Source organism: Camelus bactrianus, chromosome 2, assembly GCF_048773025.1.
Source record: "Camelus bactrianus isolate YW-2024 breed Bactrian camel chromosome 2, ASM4877302v1, whole genome shotgun sequence".
In the NCBI taxonomy this organism is placed as follows: Eukaryota; Metazoa; Chordata; class Mammalia; order Artiodactyla; family Camelidae; genus Camelus; species Camelus bactrianus.
In genome coordinates, this window is record NC_133540.1 from 132,058,888 (window position 1) to 132,086,076 (window position 27,189).

At 51.8% G+C, this 27,189-nt stretch overlaps 1 protein-coding gene and 1 non-coding gene across 3 annotated transcripts in view; both read right to left on the reverse strand.

Moving 5' to 3' along the window:
• Positions 1–27,189, reverse strand: part of JAKMIP1 (janus kinase and microtubule interacting protein 1) — a 134,301-nt gene that overhangs the window by 41,051 nt on the left and 66,061 nt on the right. For both annotated transcript variants that reach the window (XM_074350437.1, XM_074350441.1), the window contains exons 2-8: positions 24,199–24,465; positions 16,564–17,058; positions 10,069–10,278; positions 9,239–9,358; positions 7,022–7,168; positions 5,928–6,068; positions 3,964–4,023 (exon numbers count right to left, since the gene is read on the reverse strand). In XM_074350437.1, the coding sequence (XP_074206538.1) occupies positions 3,964–4,023; positions 5,928–6,068; positions 7,022–7,168; positions 9,239–9,358; positions 10,069–10,278; positions 16,564–17,058; positions 24,199–24,327 (1,302 nt within the window). In that variant the 5' untranslated portion in view covers positions 24,328–24,465. The remainder of the gene's footprint in view (positions 1–3,963; positions 4,024–5,927; positions 6,069–7,021; positions 7,169–9,238; positions 9,359–10,068; positions 10,279–16,563; positions 17,059–24,198; positions 24,466–27,189) is intronic.
• LOC123613691 (U2 spliceosomal RNA) lies at positions 5,491–5,680 on the reverse strand. The gene has a single exon (XR_006721078.1). It is a non-coding gene; the product is annotated as a U2 spliceosomal RNA (small nuclear RNA).

Sequence of the window (27,189 nt, forward strand, 5' to 3'; positions counted from 1 at the left end):
TGGAATTGCAGGATCCCCTCTGGGGGAGCCGCCGAGTCCAGGGAGGCTTGTCATAGCCAGACAGCAGGGACGGCTGTCAGACTTCCGGAAGTGCTGGATCCTTCAGTGCATTCACCATGACATTCTGTCAAGCAAAGACTCTGGCAAAGTGGCAAAGTGGCAAAGTGCACAGATGCATAAGAGACAGTGAGATAGAGGCATTTAAGGGGAGAAAGAAAGTAGTGAATCCTTGTGGTCAGTGGGAGACAGGGAAGGGAAGATGCCCAGGCCTGAGAGGCAGCCCTGGGGGACGAAAACCCTGCCCCACGGATGACAGATGATAAAGTAGATGTGGTGTGTGTATATACACACACAAACACACACACACATATATACACACGTATATATACACAATGGAATATTACTCAGTCATAAAGAAGAACAAGATACTGCCATTTGCAGCAACATGGATGGACCTAGGGATGATCATACTAAGTGAAGTTAAGCCAGACAGAGAAAGACAAATACCATATGATGTCACTTATATGTGGAATCTAAAACGAAAAGATACAAATTTTATTGACAAACCAGAAATAGACTCATGGACGTGGAAAACAAACTATGGTTACCAAAAGGGAAGGAGAGGAGAGGGATAAATTAGGAGTTTGGGATTAACAGATACACATTACTATATATAAAACAGATAAACAACAAGGACCTACTGTATAGCACAGGGAACTATGTTCAATTTCTTATAATGAGCTGTAATGAAAAAGAAACTGAAAAAATATATATGTATGTATATATGTGTATGTGTGTGTGTGTGTGTGTGTGTGTGTGTGTGTATAACTGAATTGTTTTGCTATACACCTGAAACTAACATTGTAAAGAGACTACACTTCAATTAAAAAATAAGAATTAAAAGGAACACCTGCCCGATGAACCCAGCCACCCCACCCAGCCCCAGGCAAGCCAGGATTAAGTAGAAACACAGGGGAGCAGTTGTACACTGAATCTTGAGAAACAGAAAGACGCTGAAGGGTCACAGTAAGTAGGAAAGACCCTGAGCCAGGCCAGGAAATTTCCCACAGCGGTTCCCAGGATCCACCCTCTAGTGGCGTCAAACTATTATAATTACAGTGACTGAGCATCGTCAGCCTTCTGGGCTGACCCAGGATCAGGCAAATGCATGTTCCCAGTTGCTTATTCAGTCAACGACCATTTAAGGCCACCTAGTCTGTGCCAGGCAGTGACCAGGACACAGGAGTAGGACACAGCCCCTTCCCTCCCTGCCCGCTGTACACTCAAGCCTAGGAGCTCCTAAGTCCATTCCAGGCCTTTGTAAAGTCCTCTTCCCATAAACACATTCAGAAATCAGGAAGAGGGGAAACAATTTTTCTTATTCCAGGCGTTCTGGTAAAGGTTTGAAAAATACAGTCACAGCTCAAAAGTGGGTTTCCCCAAAACCCCCCTTAGACGCTTTATGAGGTATGTGACACCACAGCACGTCCAGCTCATGCCACAGACCAAACACTTTCGGATGCTGCTTTTTAAATCTATGTCCTGTGATGAAAAATGGCATCACGTACGTTCCTGGCAACTCTGTGAAATGATGTAACTCTTCTACAAAGTGAAGGGGCGGGGGGAGCGAATGTTCTTGATCAAAGCCTCCACACCCTCTAACCCACATTTTGATCTCTGGGAATCCACCCATGGGAGTGATCCAGACTACGGACACAGCTTTCTGGCCAAAAGGAGTTCACTGGGGTGACACTTACAGAAGCAGGAAGTCCAACAACAGGGGATGAGTGGTCACTGAATGAAATGTCCGGCGCCCAGGGACTCCAGCAGGACCGGCCCATGGAGAGCTGTGCGTGGCGGCAGAGAGGTGTTTACTGCACCATTATGCACAGCTGTGTGGAGCTGGGGCCAAACACACCCAGCAGACACAGGATGGTGCACAAATTTATGGCCCATCCACTCGATGGATTATGTAGCCACAGAAATTTATATTTATGGTGACAGCATCATAACATAGATAAATGCTGTATAGTATAATGTTAAGTGAAAAAAACCAGGGTGCAAAAGTGCAGTCCATAATTACAGTTACATTATTAAAAACAAATGGAAGCAGAGCAAGGACTCGGGGCGGAGGAGGGGGAAGGAGTCCATTAAAATGCCAACAGTGATTGACTGATTGCCCTGGAAGGTACTGCTGCCATGGACCACTTATTTCCCAGATAGTCTTACAATGTGGTTATCTTACTTCCTAATAGAAAAATGCATTTAAAAATAACCAAGTTCCGCCAAACCACTTCCCATTTCTGAGTCTCTAATGTCAGCGTGTAGAGACCTGTGCCTCGTTCAACTTGACTCCGTACAAGTTTGGACCCTGGAGCCCCAGACTTGAGTTAGGATGTCAGCCTTGTCAATTTACTTTATCTCTTTGACTCATTTCCGTATTTTATATCTATATGCTTCCTGTAACTGCAAAATGGAAAAAGCAACGCTGACCTCAACAGGGTTGCTACGAGGATTAAATGAGATGGTATAAAACAGCTATTTAACCGAGTGTCCAAATTTGGTCCACAGATCGATTTTATTTGGCTCACTCATTTAGAGTGTACTATAAACATTTTCACCAACATTGAAAATCCTTGGATTTTACATAAAGGTGTTACGGGTTAAACCGAGTCTCCCCCAAAAAGATCTGTTGGAGTCCTAGCCCCCCAATGCTTTAGAATGTGGCATCATTTGCAAATATGGTCACTGTGACAGTTGTTAATAGGAGGGCATACTGGAGTATGTTGGACCCCTAATCCAACGTGACCGGTGAAGAAGATGGCCGTGTAGTGACAGAGACACATAGGGAAAATGGCATGTGACAAGGAAAGCAGAGACTGTAGTTACACAGCTTAAAGACAAGGCCAAAGATTGCCAGTAAGTCACCAGAAGCTAAGATGAGGTAGGAAAGGATTCTTCTACAGGTTTCAGACGGAGCATGATGCTGCCAACACCTTAATTTCAGACTTCTAGACTCCAAAACCGTGAGATGACACATTTCAGCTGTTCCAAGCCACCCATTCTGTGGTGCTTGGTTTCAGAAGCCGCAGGAAACTAACACGTGGGGCTCTCCACTTCTCTCGAAGTACTGGAATATCCGACAGCACCCAGCTCACTTTCTAGTCGCAACTGATATTCTGGGCTCAGTTTTCCACAGTCCCCACCTCTCCCTACTGTGACCCTAACACCAAAGCCGTATGTCTGTGATCATTTGGTATCACATCTGCATTGCTGTTTTCTTTACAGAAGAAAAATATTTCTCTACAACCATCTCTCTATAGTTATAGGGCCGTCTGATTCACTAAAAAGGAGAACAGGCCCACATCTTCGTGGAAGTGAAAAATGTTTATGGGTTTAAATGCACACCAAGTCCTTTTTTCTACCTGCCCCAATTCGCTCTTTTACATCCCAGCTTGGGCCCTGTGGGCATCTGAGTTTTCCAAGCCCAGCTCTGCTCTCCTCACTGGACATTTGGAAATTATCTCTAAAAAAATGGGCAAACCCCCATTTTCCAAAAAGAATGCACTCTGCATCATTCCAAAAGAACCAAAGGCTCCTGATTTTTCAAAACAGGATAAAAGATGTTATAAACCAAGACCAAGTGTCCTTTAAATCCTTCTAAAGGTCTAAGTATTTATGGTTTTAATTTTGGGCAAGCAGCGCCTGTGTCCTAAAAACAGAAATCATCTGTAAGTTTTCCATGAATAAATTACAAGAACCAAGTCCACGGCCTGGTTATTTATGTTGCTTTGAGAGACGGCAATAACAGATTTTTCACCATCAAACACGCGGAGATGCAAGTATCTCTGCCTTCAGGGCCCCTCCACGGTGGGGGTGTCCCCTCCCCCTCCCCCTGGACCACTGGCCCTGCAGACCCTGGCACGGAGACAGAGCAGCGCAGCCGCAGCACCGCAGGCTCACCTTGGGTGGCTTCAGGCCCTTCCCACGTTGTCGTTTGGAGCGCAAGAGCCGTTCTCTCTCCTAGAAGGAAACACAACTGTTCGCTTTTCCAGCTCGCCTCCCATCACACCCACCAACCCAGTGCGCTCTCAGAGGGTGTGACTTACAGCCCTGCCGTGCCTGCCTGCACTGGGCGTGGGCTAAGTCCAGGTTCTGAGCATCCAAGGGACGGCTGCTTCTCAGAACTAATCGCTGCAGAGCCACACCGTTAACTGGGCTTAGACCATCCCAGAGAAAAATGCCAAGATCTGCCAGTCTTGTAAAACTCCAGCCCGTCTGCCTTTGGGGCCGGAAGCTTTAAGGCTTTAAGCAGTGTTGACCAGGTATCTGCTCTGTCACTGATCACAGCAGAAAATGAAAAAGGCTGCAGATTTGATCTCAGACAGAACTGGGGCCAAATCCTCTTGGGGCCTCCTCCTGGCCAGGTGACACATCTTTTTTCTCTGATTCTCAGATTCTTCCCTTGCTATATGGGCTAGAACTTGTCTTGCAGATGGCTGGTGGCTCCTGTCAGAAGAAATGGCACCTAGAGAGCAGTAGCTGGAGTGGCAGCATGCTGCCCCAGATAAAACCAGCCAATTCTCTCCTTTCTAATCAAATGCTTCTGTTCTCTTCGGCTGCCAGGAAACCCAAAGACAAACCTGCTCCTTGGCTGCAGCCCATGTGGTCCACCCCAGTGTCCCTCCTGATCTTGACTGATGCTGCCATGTTTATTTTTTCCAGACTTATCTGTTTATTTTTCCTCTTTCAACTTTATCATCATTTTTGAGTGTGGTTTTTTTTATCTTAAGCTGCATAAAGTCTTTAGTGTCATGAAGCAAACATGAATGGAAGGATTGATGGATAGATGGATGGATGGAATGAAGGCAGGATGGAAGGAAGAAGGGATAGAGGGATGGAGGGAAGGAGGGAGGATGGGAAGATGGATGAAAGGATGGGAGGGAGGAGAGATGGATGGGTGGAAAGATGGAAGGAAGGAGTAAAGAGATAGAGCTAGTCAAGCAAAGTGAATTCGACAATTATGGTCAAAGCCTTTTTGAGAATTTTGATCCCTGCCATTCCTACTTTTTAAAGATCCACGGATAGAACCATCACATAACCCCTTGGGCAAGAACACACTCTGCTTCTAAGACGCAGCTAAAGCTCACTACAGATGCTCCCTTACAGGTGCCTAAGCTCATTCCACAGAGAGCTGCAGAATTCTCTGGATGTAACCCTCCACCTACTTAAAATATACTCATACCTCCCTTAATCTTCACACACACAAACACACACACACACACAGTCTCAGCAAGTCCTTCAAAATCTGGTCTGATTATAAGGTTCAGGTATTCGAGTTCACAGTCTGTAACAACTAAGCTAAAAAAAATTAGACTTTTGGGGGAAAGATCGTGCTCACTCTGTACAGGTCAGAAGACTTTCTTAAAACTGCTGCTTCTATTTTTTTAAACACACATCTACTTTAATGCATCAGTATCATTCCCCTAGAGGGGGTGCACCGTTCCTGGACGTACTGCAATACCAGGTTGATGCGTGGAGTGGGTGGAGCCAGCGCCTACTCCAACTCTCTGCTCCAAACATCTGTTTAATATACTGTCCTCGGATAGAGGACATATCAGACATTAAATGGGTAAGAACAGTACTACACTTGCTCTTAGCCAAAAGGCCGAGAAGCGATGATGCTGCTTCTTAATGGCAGCAAACTAGGGATAGGATTTGAGAAAAAGAGTAGCCATGGAAACTGCTCCCAGGTACCAGTGATGTCACAGCAGTAAACGATGTGGAAGCCGCTTTCTGGCAGAATAAAGCAGCGCGGTGCCCATCACCAGGAGGAGCTCCATGAGACCCGCCCCCTTCTGCAGCATCGCCCTGCAGCCCGGTGTCGCGTGGCGCCCCCTGGAGGGCCGTCACCCGCACAGACGCACCAGTGAGAGGTCGTCAATGACGTGCTGCTGCTCCAGCACTTGCAGCCGCAGGAACTCGATCTCCTGCTCGTCCCTCGTCAGGCTGAGGTCGTTCAAGGAAGTGTGCCGCTTCAGGGACGCCTGGGCTGACAGCTTCTCCTTCTGCAGCCAAGGGAGAGGGCACTGCAGGGCTGCTCACCCGCAACGCTTGTCCAGGACCCATCATGCACATCCGGGCACGAGCATGGGCTTGGGGATACGAGTTGGAAGGATGGAGGTAGGGATGGCGGCCACCTGTCCCCACACTGGAGGAGCAGATAGCTGTAGACCAGACAGGCCCGAGGTACGGTTGACTGTACGCACTGCTGATGGGAAGGGCTGGGCAGGCATTCTAGGGGAGAGGTGGAGGTCTGCACCAAGCCTGGACAGCTTGGACGCTCGGGGAGGAGAGCGCAGCACACAGGGCAATGACACACACTAACACCTGGACCTGTCAGGAGACAGGGAGGAGGGCGTCCTGTCTCCCAGAGCCTCAGTCTTCTCAGCTGTCAAATGCGCATGACTGACACCGCCTTGGACAATGAACCTCAGAGCATTCCTTAAACCATCAACTACAAGACACCATCCTGGCCACAAAGACCAATTATTCTTTTTGGAGCAAATAAAAGGCCCTTATGCAAAGCACTTAGAGCAAGGTCCTAATGGCTTTCACATCCCGAGCCTCCCCAGTGAGATGGGTTTTCTGGGAGAACTTTCTATGACATCACTCCCTCCTTTCCATAACCCCATAGAACTGATATTTTCATTCCCATTTCACGGATGAGAAAGCTGAGGCTTGGAGAGAATGAAGGCTGAGCCTCAGGACCCTGGGGTGTAGATGGCAGAGCAGGGGCGCAGACCCATTGTCCGATGACCTGGCGCTCTCCATCAAGCATGGATGCCCACGGTGCTGTGAACTCTGAAGAACGGAGGGCACGAGGGACGGGGGAACACCGAGACTGCTTACCCGGCTGCCCAGGGAGGCAGGTGGGAGGTGGCCCCAGAGAACGAGGAGGGCGAAGGTCAGGGATGGAGAACCCCAGGCAGAGGCAAGGATTCCGGGGCCAGGGACTTACCATCTCCACGTTCTCCCTCGTAAGGTTTTTGATCTTCTCCTCCATCCTCTGGATGCTGTGCAGCAGGTCCTCATTCTTCTTGTTCATTCGCTTGTTCTTCTCCACCAGGGGCTTCAGCTGGACCTCCGTCTCTCGGGAGCGTTTCAGCTGTGCTCAGACAGACAGAGGGCGGGGCAGCTTTAAGACTCGATGGGTGGCTGATGTCAACCGCGGAGGCCAGTGGAGATCCTGCCTGGCCTCTTTCGAGACTGGAGCTGCCACCGCTGGGACCACATTTCCTGGGTGGTGCACAAACCCAAAAGAGCCACGGATGCCTGGCTTCCAAATGCAGGCTCCCTGCTGAGCCTCAGAACTAAATGCAGAGTGATATTCTTTGCAGGGTTATTTTAACGGATGAAAATTAGAAACGACTTGAAGATTCATCAGTATCAAGACAACCACAAGAACCGCTGCACACATCGAGCACCCGCCAGGAGTCCAAAACGATGTTACTTAAGCCCTTTCAGGCATCTTCGCTCGTCTAACTCTCACCACGACCCAAGGAGGGGGCCCATCCGCATCCCCTTTTCACTTCGTAGACAAAGAACCTGACCACTAGGAGGTGAGGTGACGTGTGCAAGGTCAAGCAGAAAGTGCCAGAACCAAGAGTCAAACACAAGGGACCGACGGCAGAGCCCAGCTTTTGGTCACCAGGCTGTGCAAGTTAAGATCCAACACTGACGGCAGCCATGAAAATGTAAAACGTACCTGGACTTGAACATTCTAGCTCTAGAAACACACCCCACAGACATAAAGGTTCAGGTGAGTAAAGACAGAAATGCGTCTTCTGTGTGGCCTTGTTTCTAACAGAAAAGAAACCTGAAACGGCCTAACTATTCAGCAGCAGAGGAACAGGTAAATAAACCAGGGTTTGTCCACACAGCAGAGCGCAACGCAGCTGTTCAAAAGACCAAGGGGCGTCTTCAGGCACTGGTGGGGAGCGCCGCCGCTGATCACCCACGCGGGAAAAGCAGGTTGCAGAACAGCCATACGTAGGGAAAACAGCCCGCTTGTAACCGCGAAACGACAAAAAAGATCCCTCAGTGGGTGTCGAAATGTTTGCAGAAGCATTAAAACCACGTTAAGAACCACCTCAAACTGCTAACAGTAGTTACCTCGTGATTTTAAGATCCAAGTGCTGGCAAACTTTTCCGTTCTCACTTTAAACACTTCACAAGGTCTGAATTGTTTCCAGCAAACCGTATTTTTTTCTAATCCACTTAGTAAACTATTTTGCCTCCCATAAGGGATTTTTTTTAAGCTCATGAAAATTTAAGTGAAAAGTGGAGACATAATATTAGATGTTCAGTCTGATGAAGGCTATATAAAAATATGTCTTTGAAAATACTGGAAGGAAATGAATTTATTCTGATGCTGCTAAAATTGTGAAGCGGTGACATTCTTAACACTTCATCTCCCATGTTTTCAAATATATAGATACTTACTTTCATAATAAAATTTAGAATAAAGAGAAATATTATGAGGTATTTGTCGAGAAGTTTATGTACTGACTACCACTACATAAAAATTAGTCTAGCTGTTTACCCAGCAAATTTAAACATATTCAATAAATTGCTATTTTTGCTTTATTTATTTTTTTTAACTGGAAGTGCAAGTTATTTTTAAAATTAGAAGTTTTTTTGCAAAGGAAAGTAAAAAGATAAGAAAAAATTAAGATTATCTATAATCACACCACCTAAAAAAACTTCCAGTATCCAGGATGATTACAACGTATTTTTGTTCTGTAAACAGTTTTTATCATTTAATTTATGGTGCACAAATGTCTATGGCAATTAAATATGACCTATAACATGATTCTTAACGACTGCATGCAGCTCACTGCATAAATGTCCCACAATGACTGTGACCAATACTGAGTATTGAACAACTGGGGCTCCGCTGCGTTCTGGTCTGGTTTCGGTTGCTACTAATCATCACTGCAATGAACAAGCTCTTCAAACCCCTCACTGAGCTTCCCTGATTGCTTGCTCGGGATAAATCCCTGCAGAAACAACAGGCTTCTTCAACGAGCGTGTGTTCGGTTTTTAATCAGAGAGAAATTAGAAGGAAAGGCGAGGAAAGGCCTCTGCGTGAACTCCCTGTTTAAGGTGTGGCTTGTGGCCCCGGGGCCACCTCCCTGCACCCCACAGGCACCATCTGTCTCTGGGGGCTGGTTACCAGTTCGTTCCTCTCGTCTGCCAACAGGGTATTTCTGTCTTCCAGCTTCCGTATCACCGAATTCAGCTCAGCAATTTTCAGCTGAAATCGGCGCACATCTCGCTCGTCCATATGTTGATCCTAAAAAAGAATCAAAATGTAAGTGCACTTTGAAGCTTAACTGAGTCAAAGCGCTCCACGGACCCTTCTCAGAAAACTCTCAGGACAAAGGTGGGCTCCTTGTTAGAGGGACCGGACGCCGCGCTGGGGCTCCCCCGTGTCAAGCAGCAGGTGGAAAGGCTTCATCTCAAAGGCGATGAGGTCTCAAACCCTCCAGTGGCTCCCTAACATCTGCATGTCTCTGGGGACCTTCCTGGAGACAGACACTTAACCATCTAGTGAATGAATGAATGAATGAATGCAGCTTGGGCCTCCTCTGCTAAGTACCAAGCGTGGCCCAGATGCCCCGCTGCTGGCCTGGCTCCCCCTCACGGGCGGGGCCTTTAGGTCACGCCCTGTCCGGACTGGGCCCCTGGCTGTGCTCCTCCTCGATACTCCGCACTCCTGTCTTCATGTCGTTGTTTTCAGCTGAGCCCTAAGACCACAGGAGGCGAAAGTAGCCCGACCCTCACCTCTGTACTCCCGTGCCTAGCACTGGGCCTGGCACATAGTGAATGTAAGCACATGTGGGGAGGAAGGGGTCAGTGAGGGAAGGAAGGATGGACAGGCGGATGGGAGGGAGGGAAGGAGGGAGAACAGAGAGTGGGCAGCTGACTGGAAGAATGACCAGTAGAAGGAAGGACGGGTGGGTGGTAGGCTCTGAGGCCCCAGCGCCTGCACGAGCCCCTCACCTGGACGCCCATGAGCTCGGCCATGTCCCCGATGCCAGGCGGGAGCTCTCTCTTTGGACTACTGTGGTACCGCTCAGCCTCTCTGACCTGAACCAACTGCTCATCCAAAGCCTCTTTCTGAAGAAGCAGCTTCTGGGTCTGCCCAGTCTGCACGCCAAGTTCCTTCTCCAAGGCCAGAATCACACGATCTTTCCCCTTGATCTCATCCATCTGCAAAGGGAAAGAATCAGCAGCCAGTCGTTGGGGCTCGTTGACCAGGGGAAGCTCCCCGTCGCTGGCCTCAGGCCCGGGGAAAGGTTCAGCAGCTCCATGGACCCGGGGCAGCCAAACTCAGTGCCTCGGGACACAGAGTGGCCACAGTGCACAGCCCAGGCCCTGCTCCCCGTCACCGCTCCTGAACAGAGGAGCACAGAGCTGTGGGTCCAACTACTTCTATAGTCAACCAGATACTTACCATCAAAACTGACCTATGCTTGGGTCTCTTCCACCTTAATGAAATAAAGTCAAATCCTGACCCCCCAGGCCCCTCCAGCCACCACTGCCCCTGCCCCTGCAGCTCTCAGTTTCCTTAGAGTTGGTCATTCTCTTGTCTCTCACGCCTAACTGGCCGCCTCCTCACCCTGCCAGCGAACAGCTCTTGCTAAGGTCTCCAGCACTCTCCTGGCCCTCAAACCCACTGGACACCTTTCTGTCCTCTCTCCTCCTCACCAGCATCTGACCCTGTTGCCCACTCCCTCTTGCCCTCCACGGGACTTCTCAGTTTCCATCTTCTTTACAGACTTGCCTCGCCCTGGTCGCCATTCAAATTCGTAGTTTCCAAGGCTTGGCCCTCTTCCCAGTCTGTGTCCTTGCCCCAGGCGGCCGCGTCCTCACCCATGACACTAACTCCACCATGTGCAGCTGACACTCCAGCCTCCTCCCCTGGCCCTGACATCTCTCAGGCACCCACAGAGAACCCACTGGTTGCCTGACATCTCTGCTGGGGCCTCCAAGGCCCCTGGTCCTCTCACGAGCCTCAGCGTGAGCCCCAGTGCACCCCAGCCCAGACTCACCCCACAGTCCCTAGAGGAAACCAAACAAAAGAAGCTTATGGAAGAGGAAGCTTTAGTAGCTGGCTGTCCACTTCAATTGTTTCTGGATGCAAAGCCAATAGCTGGGAAACTGCCAGAGGAAGGGTGCTGTACTGGGGTGCCCTGCACCCCCAAATCCATGTCCTTCCTACAACCTGAGACTCTGATCTCATTTGGAACTTGGGTCTTGGCAGATATAATTAGTTAAGATGAGGTTACACTGGAATAGGTTGGGCCTAACGACTGGCGTCCTTATAAGGGGAGAAGGGACATAGATACCCGGGGAGAAAGTTGCAGGAAAATGAGAGGAGAGAGGATGGTTACGTCCCAGGTCTCAGGCAAGCCTCTGGGATGTGCCCTGCCAAGTGAGGGTCCTTGGCTTCCCGTGGGAACGAATTCAAGAGTGAGCCAGAGTAGAGTGAAAGCAGACTTATTCAGGGAGGTGCACACTCAGCAGACACAGAGCGGGCCATCTTAGAAGGCCAGAGAGGCGAGAGGTGAGAGGCCCTGGGATTTGGGGTTGTTCATTTTTATGCACTTGGTGGCTTCATATGCTAACAAGTGGGAGAATTATTCCAGCTATTTTGGGGAAAGGAAGATGTCCCAGAATTGGGCAACTGCCCACTCTTCACTTTTTATGGCCAGCCTCAGAACCGTCATGGTGGCTGTGGGAGGGCCATTTAGCAGCTAATGTATTACAGTGAGCCTGCAGTGAAGCTCAAGGTCTCCTGGAAGTCAAGTATTCTGCCATCTTCGACTTAGTTGGCTCTAACCAGTTAACCTAACCTCAATGTTTTAACACAGTCAGAAGAAGAGGAGGAACACAGGAGAGGCCACAGAAGGAGGAGGCAGAGATGGGAGGGATGTGGCCACAAGCCCAGGAAAGCTTGGAGCCCCCAGAAGCTGGAAGACAAGGAAGGATCCTCCCTGAGAGTATTCAGTGGGGCATGGCCCTACCAACATCTTGATTTTGAACCTCCAGTGTCCGGAACTATGAGAGAATAAATTTCTGTTGTTTTAAGCCACTGAGTGTATGGTCATTTGTCGAGGCAGCCCCAGGAAACTGATACACACAATCAATGTTAGTTGGCACCATTAATCAACTTTAGCTGCTGGCTAACAGAAGGCTGTCTTATTTAAACAGCAGACCATGAAACACTGATAAAATATAACAGATTATGGAAGGAGGAAAAGGGTACCCCCAAACTCCAGACTGAGGTTTTCAACAAAGTCCCACCGTTCTGACAAGCTCTTTGAGTTGCCTTTCTTTGGAAGAAAAAAGGATGCTCCCCTTCTCTCTGCACCCCCAACCTCCCCCCATGGTAGTGTCCTGGAGCTCCCGCCAAGGGTGAGCTTCCTTCAGCAGCTGCAGAACGTGTCCACTGCTCCCCCTGGTGGCGGTTCACCACAGCTCCCTGCTTCGGCTAAACCCGCTCTGAATGGGTGGGAGCATCTCCCCACTGTAGGGAAGAATCCTTAATGATCTGGAAAACATTGTTGCCACTGCAGATTTCAATCCAGAAGTAATAAGAACTATGTGAAAGGAGTTCATTAATTTAAACCACTTATACATGCTTTCATTAACTCAACAAATAGACTGAATTGAGCACCATCAACAGGTGCTGTGAAACACTGGTGAGAGAAACAGATCAGTGTCCCTGCCCTCAGAGCTTCCATTCTAGAGGGGAAGTAGCAGAAAACGTAATAAATAAGTCAACACTGGCAGAGATCAGAGCATTAGTGCTACGAGAAAAAAGCAAAGCAAGAGGAATCAGTGGTACCAGTTAGGGGTGCTCCAAGTTAACAGGTAGGGTTCCAGTCTGTCCCCTCAGCATCCCGGCTGCACACTCCGGGCTTTGCACTGGAGCCCCGAAGCACAGCCCCTGCCACCACAGTGCACTAACTCCTCCCACAAAAAGCAGCAGCGTCACAAGCAAGACACGTCTGGAGATCCAAATTCTCAGCCTAGATGAGCATCAAGTCCCCACTTATCCCACTAAATGAGCAGAGGGCTTCCACCTCATCACATGGGAAACGTTCCTGGAAAGCAGTCTCGCTAGTGGAGATGGCGCCCAGGAACGGAAGCACAAAGCAGAATAGGTTCTGGAGCCAACATTCTCTAGGTTGCTACACTTCCTCGGCCAGAGTCCTGAGGTTCCAGGGGTGAGGATACCTGTCAGCTCTTGGAGCTCACAGCAAGCACTCTCACCATTTGTCAACTTTGATCCGACTCCCAGGCTGGGGTCTTAGCCATCTGCCCCCTGCCCTCAGGACCTCAGGACCCTGATGAAGCCTGAACCTCTGACACCGAGCCTCCAGAGCTTCCCCAAACCCCATCACCTGAGTGTACTGGACATTCCTGGGTTGCCTCCTTGCATATGTCTCCCCTTCTCCCACACTCCCAGTCTCACCATGTGGTTCAGGAGAGGGGTGGGGCTGAAACCACTTTAAATTCCCAGGGCAGGCCCTAATTGGCTCATACCACCCAATGGCTCCACCCCCTAATAGTCATTGTTTCAGGGATGGATACCCAATCAGAGCCAACAGCCTGAAGTGGGTGTTGCTAGGACCCTCCTATTTCTCCTTAGGAGCTAAGAAAGAGCTTCTCTCACTTTCTCTGAGCTGTTTCCTGTGAGGATATTGGGCCCGGCACAGCAGTGGCATCCCACCAGCGTGCTGAGAGCCCAGAGCCCAAGAATGACACAGCAGGGGCAGAGAAGAGCCTGAGAAACCCGGGGCCAGGAGATGTCATTAGTGCCACCGGAGCTGTGTCGGAAGGTAATCCCGCTACTTCAGTTATGAGAGCCGATAGACTCACGATTCAAGCCGGTTGAAGGCAGAATTTCTATCACTTGTGCCCATAAAATTCTAACAGATGATGCAGAGTTGGGGATGATGGCGATCACTTCTTACATGCTAGTGTGAGCTCAGGACTACGTACATACTAAGAGACACGTTCTCTCTCAGTCTTCAAAAGACCCTCCATGTAGACATTATTTACCCCATTTTATAGGTAAGCCTGAGACCCAGAGAGGTGAATATGCCCACAGCCTAGTCAGCAGCAGAACCACGATTCAGACTCAGGTCAGCCTCTCCAAAGCCCTCGCCATGCTCTCCCTCACAGGCATGGAATCTAATCACTTCTCAGCAGTCACATCGATCAGGACACTTGTCTCAGTGAAAACCTCAGCTTAGCCAGCTGCCAACAAACCCACCAATTCATGAGTAATTTTGTGAGCTCTGCTTCACTGCGAAGTTTGGGGGAATCAAAGAATGAAAACAAGCTGCGACCCCACGATCCAGTCTCCCTGTTCTCCCTGATACCTGTAGTTGGGTGAATGGTGTTCCCCCCAAATTTCACGTCTACTCGGAAAAGCAGAATGTGATCCTATTAGAAATAGGGTCTTCAAAGATGTAACTAAGATGGAAGTTAAGATGAGGTCATTCCACATTGGGGTGGGCCCTAGATGCACCAACTGGTGTCCTTATAGGAAGGGGACAAGACACAGAAACGTGAGGAGGAGCAGGCCACATGGAGGCAGAGGCAGGAGTGATGCAGCGCTAAGCCGAGGGATGCCAAGGACTCCCAGCAACCACCCGAAGCTGGAAGAGGCAAGAAAGGAGCATTCTCTGGAGGCTCCAGAGGGGCACAGCCCTGCTGACACCTTGATTTCAGGCTTCCAGACTCCAGAACAGTGAGAGAACAAATTCCTGTTGTTTTAAGCCATGGAGTTTGTGGCGATCTGTCACGGCAGCCCTAGGAACCCAGCAGAGCGCCACACCGGGAGGTATCAGGAGCTGCTGTGCACTCAGGAGGAGCACTGCAGTTCCCAGCGCCCCTTGCAGCTGGGTGAGGCCGAGCGAGTAACTTCCGGCCAATGAGGTGGAAGTGGAAGGGTTCAGAACCTCCAAAAAGAAAAGCATTTTTTAAAATGAAGACCACACCCTCCTTCATCTGCCCTCCTACTGCCAACTTGGGATGAAGGTGTGATGGCTGGCACCCCATGGAATGAGGGGCCATGAGGACCACATCCCAGAGTCCCCTCTGAAGGGAAAGCTGAGAGGCGTGTGTGGCCTGCTCTACTCTGTGGAGCCCTTTCCAGACTTTGCACATGGAAGAAGAATAACTTCCAGATTTTAAGCCCCTGTGTATGGGGGTGGGGGTAGTCCTCCCAGACCTAATCGTAACTGGTCTAAGGAATGAGTCCAACCACCCCACATTGACCATAACTGCTTCTTCCTCTTGGTTGTTTCTTCAAGAGGCATGTTAAATGTGTGAGCGGAAGCCTGGAAGCCTTCTTGCATTTCTAATCCAATCCAGCTGACAAAGAAATGAAATGCAGGCTACCTTCTGAGCATGCTGCCAAGAGGCCTGTCTGAGCAGGGCCGTTTATCAAATGGGAGGACAACGGGACAAACGGACGCTTATTCTTTTCGCTCTGTTCCCCCACGTGGGCCACACGCACTGAGAACACCTGGCCGGGGACTACTGCTGTTTGGCACTGAAATGGAAACAGACACCAAATCCTTGGTACATTTTAAATTAAGCTCAGTCAATCTCTTGTACAAATATTTGTTTTTCCCTCATTTTATTTACCTTAAATGTATATTTCCTGTAACACAGGAACATGTTCTCCAGGTCTGCCATTACAGACACTATGAGCTGATCTTAGATGCTTTAGTTAACTCAATCCTCGTGACGCTGGAGATACGTGATTACCCCCATTTTGTAGATGAGGCACCTGAGGCTCAGAGACAGTAAGCAACTTGATTGGGGTCACACAGCTAACAAGTGAGGGAACCTGTATTCACACCCAGGAGAGACCTTCTCCAAAGCCTTCTCTTCCTTTCATGGGATAGCAGGGCCTCCACACACACAAGCCAAAAAGGGGCGGGAGACTGCTTCTGAGAAGTCAGCATTGGGATATGCTTAGATCTTCTATAAATTAGAAATATGAAATCAGCATATCTCTTCTGCCATTCTTGGTATTGCACTGTTAAGACGGGAACTGATGCCCTGTCACTGCCTGGCGACCAGTCTGGAGCTGTACAGCTGGACAGGGACTTCAAAAGGACACCTGGTGCTTCTGCCTCCAGTGGTTAAATCTCTTTCGGTGTCTCCCACAGGCAGGAGAGACCTGTCAAAGCCTCCATTCCGCACCCAGGACAGCAGGGATTTGGTTGGAACCCCAGGGCCTAGAACCATGACCGGAGCACAGTGGGTGCCCGAAACTCGGCTTTTACTACTCCAAGCCAGGAGGACGGAGCACGTGCTGGTGGAGAGGACTGGCGCATGCGTAGCAGAGAGACAGGATGCAGGCGTGCGGGAGGGACTGGGCGCATGTGTGCGGGGGGCTGGGTGCGATGCGCGTGTGCGGAAGGACAGGGTCCCTGCCGGGACCGGGCAGGGGTGCCGCGCACATACCAGCCTGCGGATGTCGCGCTCGCACTCGCGCTTGATGCGGTGCACCTCGTCCTGGTGCGCCTGGTAGGCGGCGCGCAGGTCGGCGGCCTTGGTCTTGTCCGCCTGCATGCAGTTGCTGAGCGCCTCCTCCGCCTGCTTGCGCGCCGCCTTGAGCTCCAGGATCTCCTGCTGCAGCCGCAGGCGCTCGCCGTCGAAGGCCCTGCGCGCCTCTTCGCGCGCCTCTGCCAGCAGCGCCGTCTTGACCTTGTCGGCCGCGCCGTCGCGAAGCACGTTCAGCGTGGCCTGCAGCCGCTGCAGCTCGCCCTCCTTGATCTTGGCCGTGCGCGCCGCCTCCTGCTCGTGCTGGCGGATGAGCACCTCGCGCAGCGCCTGCAGCTCCTTGGTCTTCTCCTCGTGCAGCTTGGCCTTGAGCTCCGAGATGTAGGCCGTGTGCCGCCTCTGCTCCTGCTCCCGCTCCAGCTTGGCCTCCTGCAGCCGCTCGCGCAGCTTACCCACCTGCAGCCAGAGCGGGGGAGGGAGTCCGTCAGGCTCAAGGTCAGGGTCAGGGCTGGGGGAGCCGGCCATGTCCGTTGCCGCCTCCCATGCCCCTTCGTGTGTGACAGACCCCTGAGACCCTCCCCGGGTCCCCACACTCCAATTCCCCCTCGCGCCACCTCCATCAGCCCCACCCAGCCTCTTTCCTACTATTCTGTTGAGATCTCTCAGCAGTGGAAAAACATCTGAAGGTGTTGGAGAGGAGAGTCAGACTTCAACATCCCTTCCTACTTGGAGATTTATGAGGAAGGACGATTTATCAGTTGCAAAATATGCCCTGCAGAAATCAGCTCTCTCACCAAAGCAAAACAATTTCTAAACTAAATCACCATTATCACCATCATCATCACCACCACCATCACCATCACCATAGTGGTCACCACCATCATCGTTTCCAGTGCCCATGCCTTGGACTCTGGAGTTAGAGGAGACGGAGCAGGTGGAGGCAGAGAGGACCAGGAGTGGAGGTGCATCGTTGTTGAGTGGCTACCCTGCCTGGGTTGGGGGCTCCGGTTCATCCTTCACCTGAACCTCTCAGCCCCAGGGAGGGAGGTACTGTTTTACTGCAATGCCCCTGACACTCAGAGATGCTCTGGTGACCTGCCTAGGGTGAGGGGCTGCCGAGGGGCTGCCAAGGGGCAGAGCCTGGCTTGCCCCTAGGTGCCTGGCCCTAGAGCTGGTGTCCTGCAGATGCAGGCTGCCAACCCCACTTGAATGGATTCATCTAATCAGCAAACAACTTAAAACATTATTTGTAAAATATGCCAAGAGAGTGTTTCCTCAAACACTCCAAAATGCTTTATTCGATCTTTTCATTAAAAATATCACACAATTACACACTTTCCACAGGCGCCCCTTGCAGTCCATTCATTTTCTAAATGACACCAATCTCCAAAGAACTGAAATAAATCTGTTTCTCACGAACAAGCTGCTTCCGTGGAAAGTGGCAACAGACCACACCATCTACAGCACACCAACCTGGTGAAATTAATTCTAGGTGAGGAGTTTTACAGTGTCACCTGGGCTGACAAATCCTTACTTACAACAGCGGGGAAAGAAGCAAATAAAACTGGCCAAAGACATAAGATCAATGTCTCCTGACGTCAAACACTTACAGAAATAAAACAAGGGCTGGTGGTCAGTCCTTGGGTGATGGGTCGGCCCATCTCACCCGCGTGCTGGAACTGGACTCCTTTCCTGAGGGACGGAGTGCCAGGAAGCCAGAACTTCAAATATTTAACATGGTTTCCCTGGGGAAGAACTAAAAGCTCCTGGCATCCTCTTCTGAGGAGGCAACACTGTCCTGACTTTCTGGGTTAATGCTGACAGTGATTTGAAGTCAGAAGGATGGGATCTTGTCGGATTCTGAATCAGTGCTGACGAGTGCATTTCCCTCGGCAAATTACTTAACCTCGAGGTGGTTAATGTTCCGTGTCGACTGGTCAGGGCCCTGGTGCCAGGTCGTTCGGCCAAACAACAATCTGGATGTTGCTGTGAAGGTATTTTTAAGGATGTTATTAACACTGAAACTAGATCTTGAGTAAAGTAGGTCACCCTCCATAAACGTGGGTGGGCCTCACCCAGTCAGGTGAAGGCCTTAAGAGAAGAGACTGAGGTCCCCACAACGAGGAAGGAATTCTGCCTCTGGACTGAGAGATCAGCTTTCACTAGAATTTCCAGCCTGTGGGCCCTGCAGATTTCAGATTCGTCAACCTCCATCACCATGTGACCAACGTGTTGGAAACCATGCCCCCCCATCTCTCTCCTACTGGTTCTGTTTCTCTCTGAAGAACCCTGACAATACAGCCTCCCAGAGCTTCCTGATCCTTTCCTGTGAAGCAGGGCTATCAACAGCTGCCCCTTAAAAGATTACTGGGGGAGGGAAGCTGAAAGTCGGTGAGCAGAAAAAGGGAGGTTTGGTCACAGGTAGTAAAGGAGGGAAGGTTGTGGACAGGGGGCCCAAGGTGTGTTCAGGGCAGCCTGAGAGAGGCTGGGCCTGTCCCTGGGAGGGGCAGAGGGGGCCAGCTGAGATAGGCCAGGCAACCCGGTGTGTAGGGCAGGGATGCTAACAGTGGATCGGCCCGGGGAGAAGACACTGCTGAGTCCCACCAGCTCTGCCCAGAAAAGCCGAGGACTGAGCCCGGGCGCCGTGACCCAAGTGCAGCACAGCGAGGCTGGGGCAGCTCCTGGTGTGCACAGAACCCCAACCCCCTCCTTACTCCATTGAGCTGAGCAGGTCTACAAAGGTCATGTGGCATTTAACTCACCAGATGCCTCCAAGCTGCTCCCCAAGTCCAGAGGTCCAGCAAGAGAGAGGGGCCCTGCCAGCCGTGCCTTAGCACTTGTAGCAAGAGCAAAATGACAGAGAAAGGGAATGCACCTAACTGGGAGGGGACTGGCGTGGGGAACTCATCAGAGCCAGCATCACCAAGTGCCCCAACAGGTATAGCGAAATCAGCCTCCACTGGGCTCTTTCCACGGCTCCTCATCCGATCCATCAGTGCTAGGTCTTTGTTTCCAGGCCTTAACCACTTGTCTCTGCTCTCTGTGACCACCCTGGTCCAAGCTGGCAGCAGCAGCCCTCTGCCAGACTACGGCAGTCACCTCCTCACTGATAATCGCCATGCTCACCTCCACCCTACTTGCCCCTTAGTCCTCCTTGGCAGCCAGCACAGGCCTCAGAAAGCACACACTAGATGGTTTCCCTCCACTGCCCTTCCAATCCACGGGGTGCAGGTTAACTATTCTGAAGCCACTGTATAAGTGGAGTGTTGAATAACTAACTATGTGGATAGTGGATGGTGGGGTCAGGCTCTCACTGGAGGGAGGACACAGATCAGCAAGGGGAGGAGGCCAGAGGATCCAGGCGGTACTGGATTAGCACTGGGGACATTAGTAAGAATACATGTTTAACTGAATATAGACACAGATGTGACATTTAGAAATATTTTAGATATGTGTATATACACAGCTTATATACACATCCTTGCTCTGTCAGCTCAGCCTAGAAGCAAAGCCATTCCAGCAGTGTTGAGCACACCCAGTGCCCAGGTATTGGCTTCTAAACACCATTCTCCAATAAAAGGAAAGAATTCCTTACAGAAATGATTGGCTCTAGGACTGGGGCAGGCGATATACAAGATGAGCCTGGAGCATCTTACAGTGCCAGAAAGCAAGGATGTGCGCAAGAATAAATTAATAATAAATGCCACAATGATGGAACATGTCAAAAGGACCCAGGAGCCAACTGAAAGAGATCTCAGCAGCCAAAGCTAGAACCATTGGAGCAACAAAATAAAGTAGTTTTGGGTTATAATCCGGAGTATAAAACAAGTATTCATATTGATGTAAATAAAAAAATACAAAAGAAAGCAACGAAAAAGGAAACCCTCAAGAGCTTTGTGGCATTCAGCACACAAGCCTGTCCTCCCCAGCCCGCAGGACTGACCCCGGCTGACGGCTCTCCGGTCCTCCTCTCTGACCGCTCGGCTGGGGCCACGCCGCTACCTGCTGCACCTCAGACACACATACGCCTTCCCACCGCCAGGCCTGTTCCCGAGCTAATCCCTCTGCCCGGAACGCTCGCAGCCAGGTCTCTCTGCAGGGTCTGCCCTCCCCACTCCATTCAGCACCTCTTTGCTGCCGGCCACCCCCCAAAAGAGCCACCCCTACTCCAGCCCCACTGCTCTCCACTTGCTTCTCCTGCTTTACTTTCTTGGCACTTTTCACTACAGAATAGATATTACACGTTAATGTCCCGGCATTTGAACGCTCCCTACTCCCCCTCTTGGCGACAAGCTCCGGGAGGAGGACTGGATCTCCAGAGCAGCACAGTTTCTGGGGCAGAGTATGGCACACAGGAGGTGCTCAATAATTAGCTGTGGACTGAGTGAAGCAAAGAATGAGAGGAGGAAGGGGCTGGCAGGTTTGTAAATAAGGAATGACAGCATCCACCACCTCAGCCATGAGCACCTGCCTTCCCCAGGGGGGCCCGGCTCCTATACGAGCTGCTCCCTCTGCCTGGTCCCTGGGCCTTCACCCTCCCTCTGTTCCCCGGGAGGGCCCAGAAGCCTTCCTCGACTGGGTCAGGGCCTCCACTGGGCTCCTGAAGCCCCACGTGATTTTCTCCATTAACCACACAGATTACACCCAAATTCCAACCCTCCTGGCCCACCCACCAGCAGCCCGTGGAGGGCAGGATGGGACCCAACTCATTTCTGTAGCCATGCTAGTCCCTGGCCCAGTGTAGCTGCAGAGCAGCGTGGGCTGGTCACTGCAAGAACAGATGAATCCCCAGCTGGTGGGTGATGGGCAGTAGCTGGAACGCTCAGCTTAGCTTGGGCCCCTGTGCTGACCACTGCCCTCTCTGCCCCGAAACACGCCAGACTGTGGGCCTCAACAAGTCAGGGACTCTGCCCCAGTGGCCTTGGCACCCTGATTGGCACTGAGGATGCTGTACCCTTGGGATGGTGTGAACCCTGCTCCCTTTCTCGCTAGCTAGGGAAATCCTTCAGAGCCGGTTCCAATACCCTTCTGCAAAGCCTTCTCAGGCCCCTCTCGCATTGCATGGCTTCCTAAAATCTCTGGTGTAACATTCCAAGTACTGTCATCTGGCTAGCTCCCTGAGCATCTGAGTCCCCAGCCTGCCTTAGTCACCTCCAAACACCCAGCCCAGGCCTGGAGCACAGGTGCAGGGGGTTCAGTGTATGTATGGATCAACCAACAGGTACCTTCCCCACATCCCCTCATTCTACAGTGTTCAACAAGGTTCCTCTGCTAAAGTAACAACACTGCAAATGCAGCATCGACCACAGATAATATGAGAGCATAATGCAACTGGAAAGTTTATGTTTCTCATACCAGCCAATAAGCACACTGCTGAATTCTCCAAGAACAGAAACTATTCCAGTGGTGACCTGGAGGAGCCTACCAGAAGGACCATGGGGTGGCTGGATTGAGAAAACGGGCAGCGAGGGCACGTGGAGGCAGGAGGCGCTTGGGGACACGGAAGCATAGGCTGGGGTTCCCTCAGGCCTGGCTTCCAACCCCCCGTCAACACCTACAACTGTGCTGACCTGCTGTTATGGGCTGAATTGTGTCCCCCCTGCCCCAGATTCCTATGTGGAAGTCCCAAACCCCAGAACCTCAGAGTGTGACTGTTTGGAGAGAGAGTCTTAAAAAAGGTCATTAAGCTAAATGAGATCATGAGGGTGGGCCCTGATCCAATAAAACTGGTGCCTTTTTAACACGAGATGAGGACCACACCCACACAGAGAAGACCATGTGAGCACACAGGGAGAAGACGGCCGTCTGCAAGCCCAGCAGAGAGGCCTCAGCAGGAACCAGGCCTGCCGACACCTTGATTTCGGACTTCCAGCCTCCGGGACTGGGAGGAAATAAATCTCAGTTGTTGAAGCCCACAGGCTATGGTACTTTGTTACGGTGGCCCCAGCAAGGTGATCCTCCGGGTAAGTTGCCTCTCCTTTCCCACCCTCAGTTTGCTCACCTGTAAAGTGGGAAAAGCCACATCTGACCTCACAGGTCGCTGCAAGGGTCAGGAGGCCCTCTAAGGCACCTGGGGCAGCCCGCGCAGCAGACACATAAATGTCGGCCGACTGCGGAGTGACTGCAGGGGACGGGAGGTACCCAGGCCCTGTATGTGACTGTCTCACTCGTTCCTTAGACAACCTAGGGAGGCAGACACATTAACAGATGGGGAAACTGAGCTATAAGGCCGCTTATCTGGCTTGCCCAAAGACCTCAAGGCAAGTTAGGTAATGGGGGGGGGTGTGGAGATGAATGATGCTGGCTGTGTGGCTTCCCCTCATAACCACAGCTGCTGTCACTACTGCCTGGTGGGCTCCTCCAGGCCCAGCTGTGCAGCTGACAACCCCAGGGGATCCTGGCAGGTGAATCCTTCCTGAGCTGGGCAAGGGGTGTAGCTGTGCTGAAAGACACTGGCTGCACTAGGCCTGGAATTCTGAGTGTCTGGGGATAGGAGCGGGCACATCTGTCCCCAGGCTCCAAGAGTCCAGCCTTCATTGCCCCAGATAGAGGACTCGGCCTCTGCTCTCCGTGTGGTCTCTTGAGCTAGGGTCAGAGCCAAGGCCAAAAGCCCCAGCCCTCTCCCCACTGGGGAGCTGGACCCCACTCAGCACTGCAGCTGCTGCCAGAGTCCTAGCACTCACCAGACACGGGCCGCAATCCCGCGCGCAGTCCCTCCCTCCACCAGGTGCTGTGGGCAGGGCCGGAGGGCACCTGCAGGGCTCGGGGTATAACCTCCTCCTCCCCAGCCAGGTCAGAGCCTCAGCCGGGCCATGAGGAAGCAAGCCTCCCGCACCACCCCCTTCTCTCCTCACATGGATCCTCTCTGAGCTCACAGAGCACCCACCACCCCACCTGCTTTTCCCTCAAAAGCACCCCGGTCAGAACCACACCAACAACAAGGCACCAGACGTCAACGGCCTTTTTTGGTATCCATTACCTAAGATCTTTACAACAAACTTAAACTGGGCAGTTATTATAGTGCTACGTTACGGGTGAGAAAGTAGAGATTCAGAGACTTTATGTCACTGATCCAAGATGGTGAAGCCAGTCAGGGGCCAAGGTGAGGTTTGAAGCCAGGTCTGCACGATTAAAGGCTGGGCTCCTCTCCTGCGATTGGCTGCCCATGATGCGTGCATTTTGATTGGCACCCAACCAGGCCCTGGACTGACCAAAGCTCACACCTGCCCGCCGAAAGCAAAACCGTCCATGTACACGTACTGACGTCCTCACTCCTGAGCGCAGGCCCATCAGGTGGTACTATCAGGATCCCGTCTTGCAGATGAGGGAGATTACATCCCCGAGGGTGAAGTGGATGGTCCAAGATCAGAACCAGGCGGGGTGGGGGGGTCAGGACGTACCTGTATCTGTACCGCCGCTGATGTAATACCCATTTTAACGAGGGGCAGGCTGGGGCCCAGAGAGATGCAGTGCCCAAGCCCGCCCAAGCCCACCCCAGCCCCGGAACACACCGTCCACTCACACCCCAGGGACAATCTGCCCACCGGGAAGTGACAGCCCACCCCTATCTGAGCCCGAGGCCCGCACCCCTCCCACCTTGCTCTTTTCCTGCTGGAACTCGATCTGAATGCTGGTCAGCTTGGCCCGCAGCTCCTCGTTTGCCATTTGCACGGCGTCCACCTCCATCTCGGGCTTCTCGCCCTTGCTCCGGCCTTTCTTAGACATGCTTCCCCTCAGTTGAGACGCTGAGATCCCGGGTTCACGCCCACCAGCCAGCAGGTGCCGCTACCAGCTCCTCCACCGTGCTAACCAGTCTCGCAGGGCTCAGCTCCGCCTCCGTGTAAACCACCATCACTTGGGACCCTGGGGGAGGAAGGAAGCCAGGTCAGCAGAGACAGGGGCTGGTGTCCCCCTGCTTGGGGCACTCAAACACAATGGCGGTCAGCATCTGCTGCGGCCCCCTCCCCAAGCCAGGCACCGCTCACTCTAAGGATGACCTAATGCTTCTCCAACGGGGGCTGCATCAGAATCGCTTGGAAGCCTGCTAAGGTGGAGTCCAGGGGCCCACACCTCGGAATCGGATTTACACGTCTCACTAGCTCCCAGGAGAGGCTGCCAGGTGACCACTCCTCACTGAGTGGCTCCGTCCAGTCCAGTCCTGCCCTCATCAAGATGAGACTACACCACCTAAGCAACCATAGAGCCCAGTCACTGGGGCGCTTGTTTCAAAAGGAAGGTCCCTGGGGGAGCACAGAGCTCAAAGCTCAGCGTGTGGGTGTGGGGGTGCTGGGGAATCTGGGTGTCCCATCTGCACACCTAGATGAGTCTGGAGCAGGGTCCAAGGACCACACCCTGAAAACTGGGCTTTTAGACTCCATAAAGGTCAGGGTTTCCTCCCTTTTCCCCTCCCTGGGGACTAGTACAGAACGGTTCACCCTGAGCTGCTAGCTTTGGGCCCAGCAGAGGCGCCCAGGCCAGCCTGGGGGAGGAGGGAAGGCCCCTGGAGGGGTTGACAGCCAAGCACAGCATCCTGCAGTCCTTCAGGCCTCTGTGCCCGCCTGGCCAGGCCAAAGCTGGTCACCTGGCCAGTGGGGTGCCCTGATAAGCTAACGACCCCTCTAGCACCCACATTCCCCTGAGGCACCCCAGATCTTCCATGTGGTAGGGCTGCCCTCCCACCCTGCACAGTGGCAAAGCCAACGCCATTAAAATCAGGCCCGAGTGACGGCCAGTAGCACTGTGTACTGGACGCCACAGCTCTGTCACCTCTTGTCAACCAGCACAACCATACGAGGCAGGTGCTGGTGCCCAGTGTTAGAGACAAGCATACTGAGGCACGCCGAGGTTAAGCACCGGTGATGGTCACACAGCCAAAAAGAGGAAACAGTAGTACCTGGGTCAGGGCCCACAGCAGGAGGTGGTGAGCCAGGACTGAACCCAGCCCCCAGCCCCCAGCCCCCAGCCCCCAGCCCTGAGCTCAGCTAACCCCAGGCTGCACTGCGCTGTAAGCCTGATCTGGTCCCCCTTCCCCCTTGCTCTGCCTTCTTACTGCTTTCCATAAGACAAACGCACATTTACTTATTTCATGTCTGTTTCCCCTACACCAGGATGTGAGTTTCAAGCAAGCAGGGCCTGTGTCTGTTGAGTTCCTAGCTATGTCCCCCGTGCCTGGAACAGGGCCCAGTATGCAGGAAGCACTCTGTAAACACTGTTGAGTGAGTGTGAGAATGAGGGAATGACAACAGACAGTTACGAGGCACCCATGAAGTGCTGAGTCCCCCAGTGAGAGCCAGGGAGTATACAATCCTTGCAGCACCTGGAGAGGTGCTTAACCTCGGCGTGCCTCAGTATGCTTGTCTCTAACACTGGGCACCAGCACCTGCCTCGTATGGTTGTGCTGGTTGACAAGAGGTGATGAGGAAATCGAGGCACAGAGAGGTCAAGTAAGCTACCTAAGGCCACACAGCTAGAAAGCGGTGCTGGGATTATTTGCCTTGGGAGAGGATGCAGAGTGAGGAAAACAAGAGAGAATTCCAGAGTGGAGGGGAGAAGACACAAAATCAGCAAGGAAAACCATAAACCAGCCTGTAAGTAGGAGAAGACAGAGAACCCGGGAAGCTAAGAGAAGAAAGAGTTTCTAGAAGGAGGAAGGAGTCGACTGGGGCAGCTCCTGAGAGGTCAAGACAGACTGAAGAGCAGCCACTGGATTCAGGAACGTGGGGTCAGTGGCCTCAGTGGGAGCTGCTTTGCAGGGTGGGAGTAGGGACCCAGGCGGGGAAGTGTGGGACAGGGAGCAGGGCAGGGTTTGGTCAACGCCAGCACATCCGATGAGCTGCAAGCATGCAAGGGCCATGAACTTAAGTCCAGCGTGATCTGCTAGCCCTGGGGATGTCTGTCCGACTAGAAATTTGGGAAGGCAATAATGAAAGCCAGTAACACTCCTCTGGAACAGGAGAGAATGCAGTTTCTCTGCCCGCCATGAAGGATTATTCAGGGGCAATCAACATCCCCACCGATCAATTCCAGCAAGGTGCATTCCATCTTCAGAGAAGTCTGAACTCCATTTGCTTGGATTTGACTGATTAGAGCACAATTCAGAATTCATTCCTCTCTCTTCTGACCTGCCTGCTTTTACAGCAGCAGCCGTTCTCAGAAATCAGCCCCGGCCTCTGTATAAACGCTCGGATGTTCTCTCAACAACAAATGCTCGGCCCGAAGGGACGGGTTAAGTAAATCGCGTCAAAGCCGTGGCAGCAAACTCCACGTGGAGAAGAAAAGGCAGAGTCAAAGCACAAACATGATTTGTGAGCTCAGTTTTCTGAACTCCCTTTGTTCCCCCTTTTCATTTGGTCACAACGTTTTGAGCACCTGCTGGGGACACAGAGGTGAGGACAAGGTCCCCTCGCCTCTCAGATGTTAGCAGGGGCCTGAGTGGTACAGCCAACCACAGGTGATACTTATTTTCCTCTTTATACTCTTTCAGGTAAATCAAGTTTTCTATTTCTATCACTGCTTTACAGGAAAAAAAATGCCATTTTTCTTAAAGGAAGGTGAGTGAGCAAGTTTCAGAAAAACACCTGGCTCTAG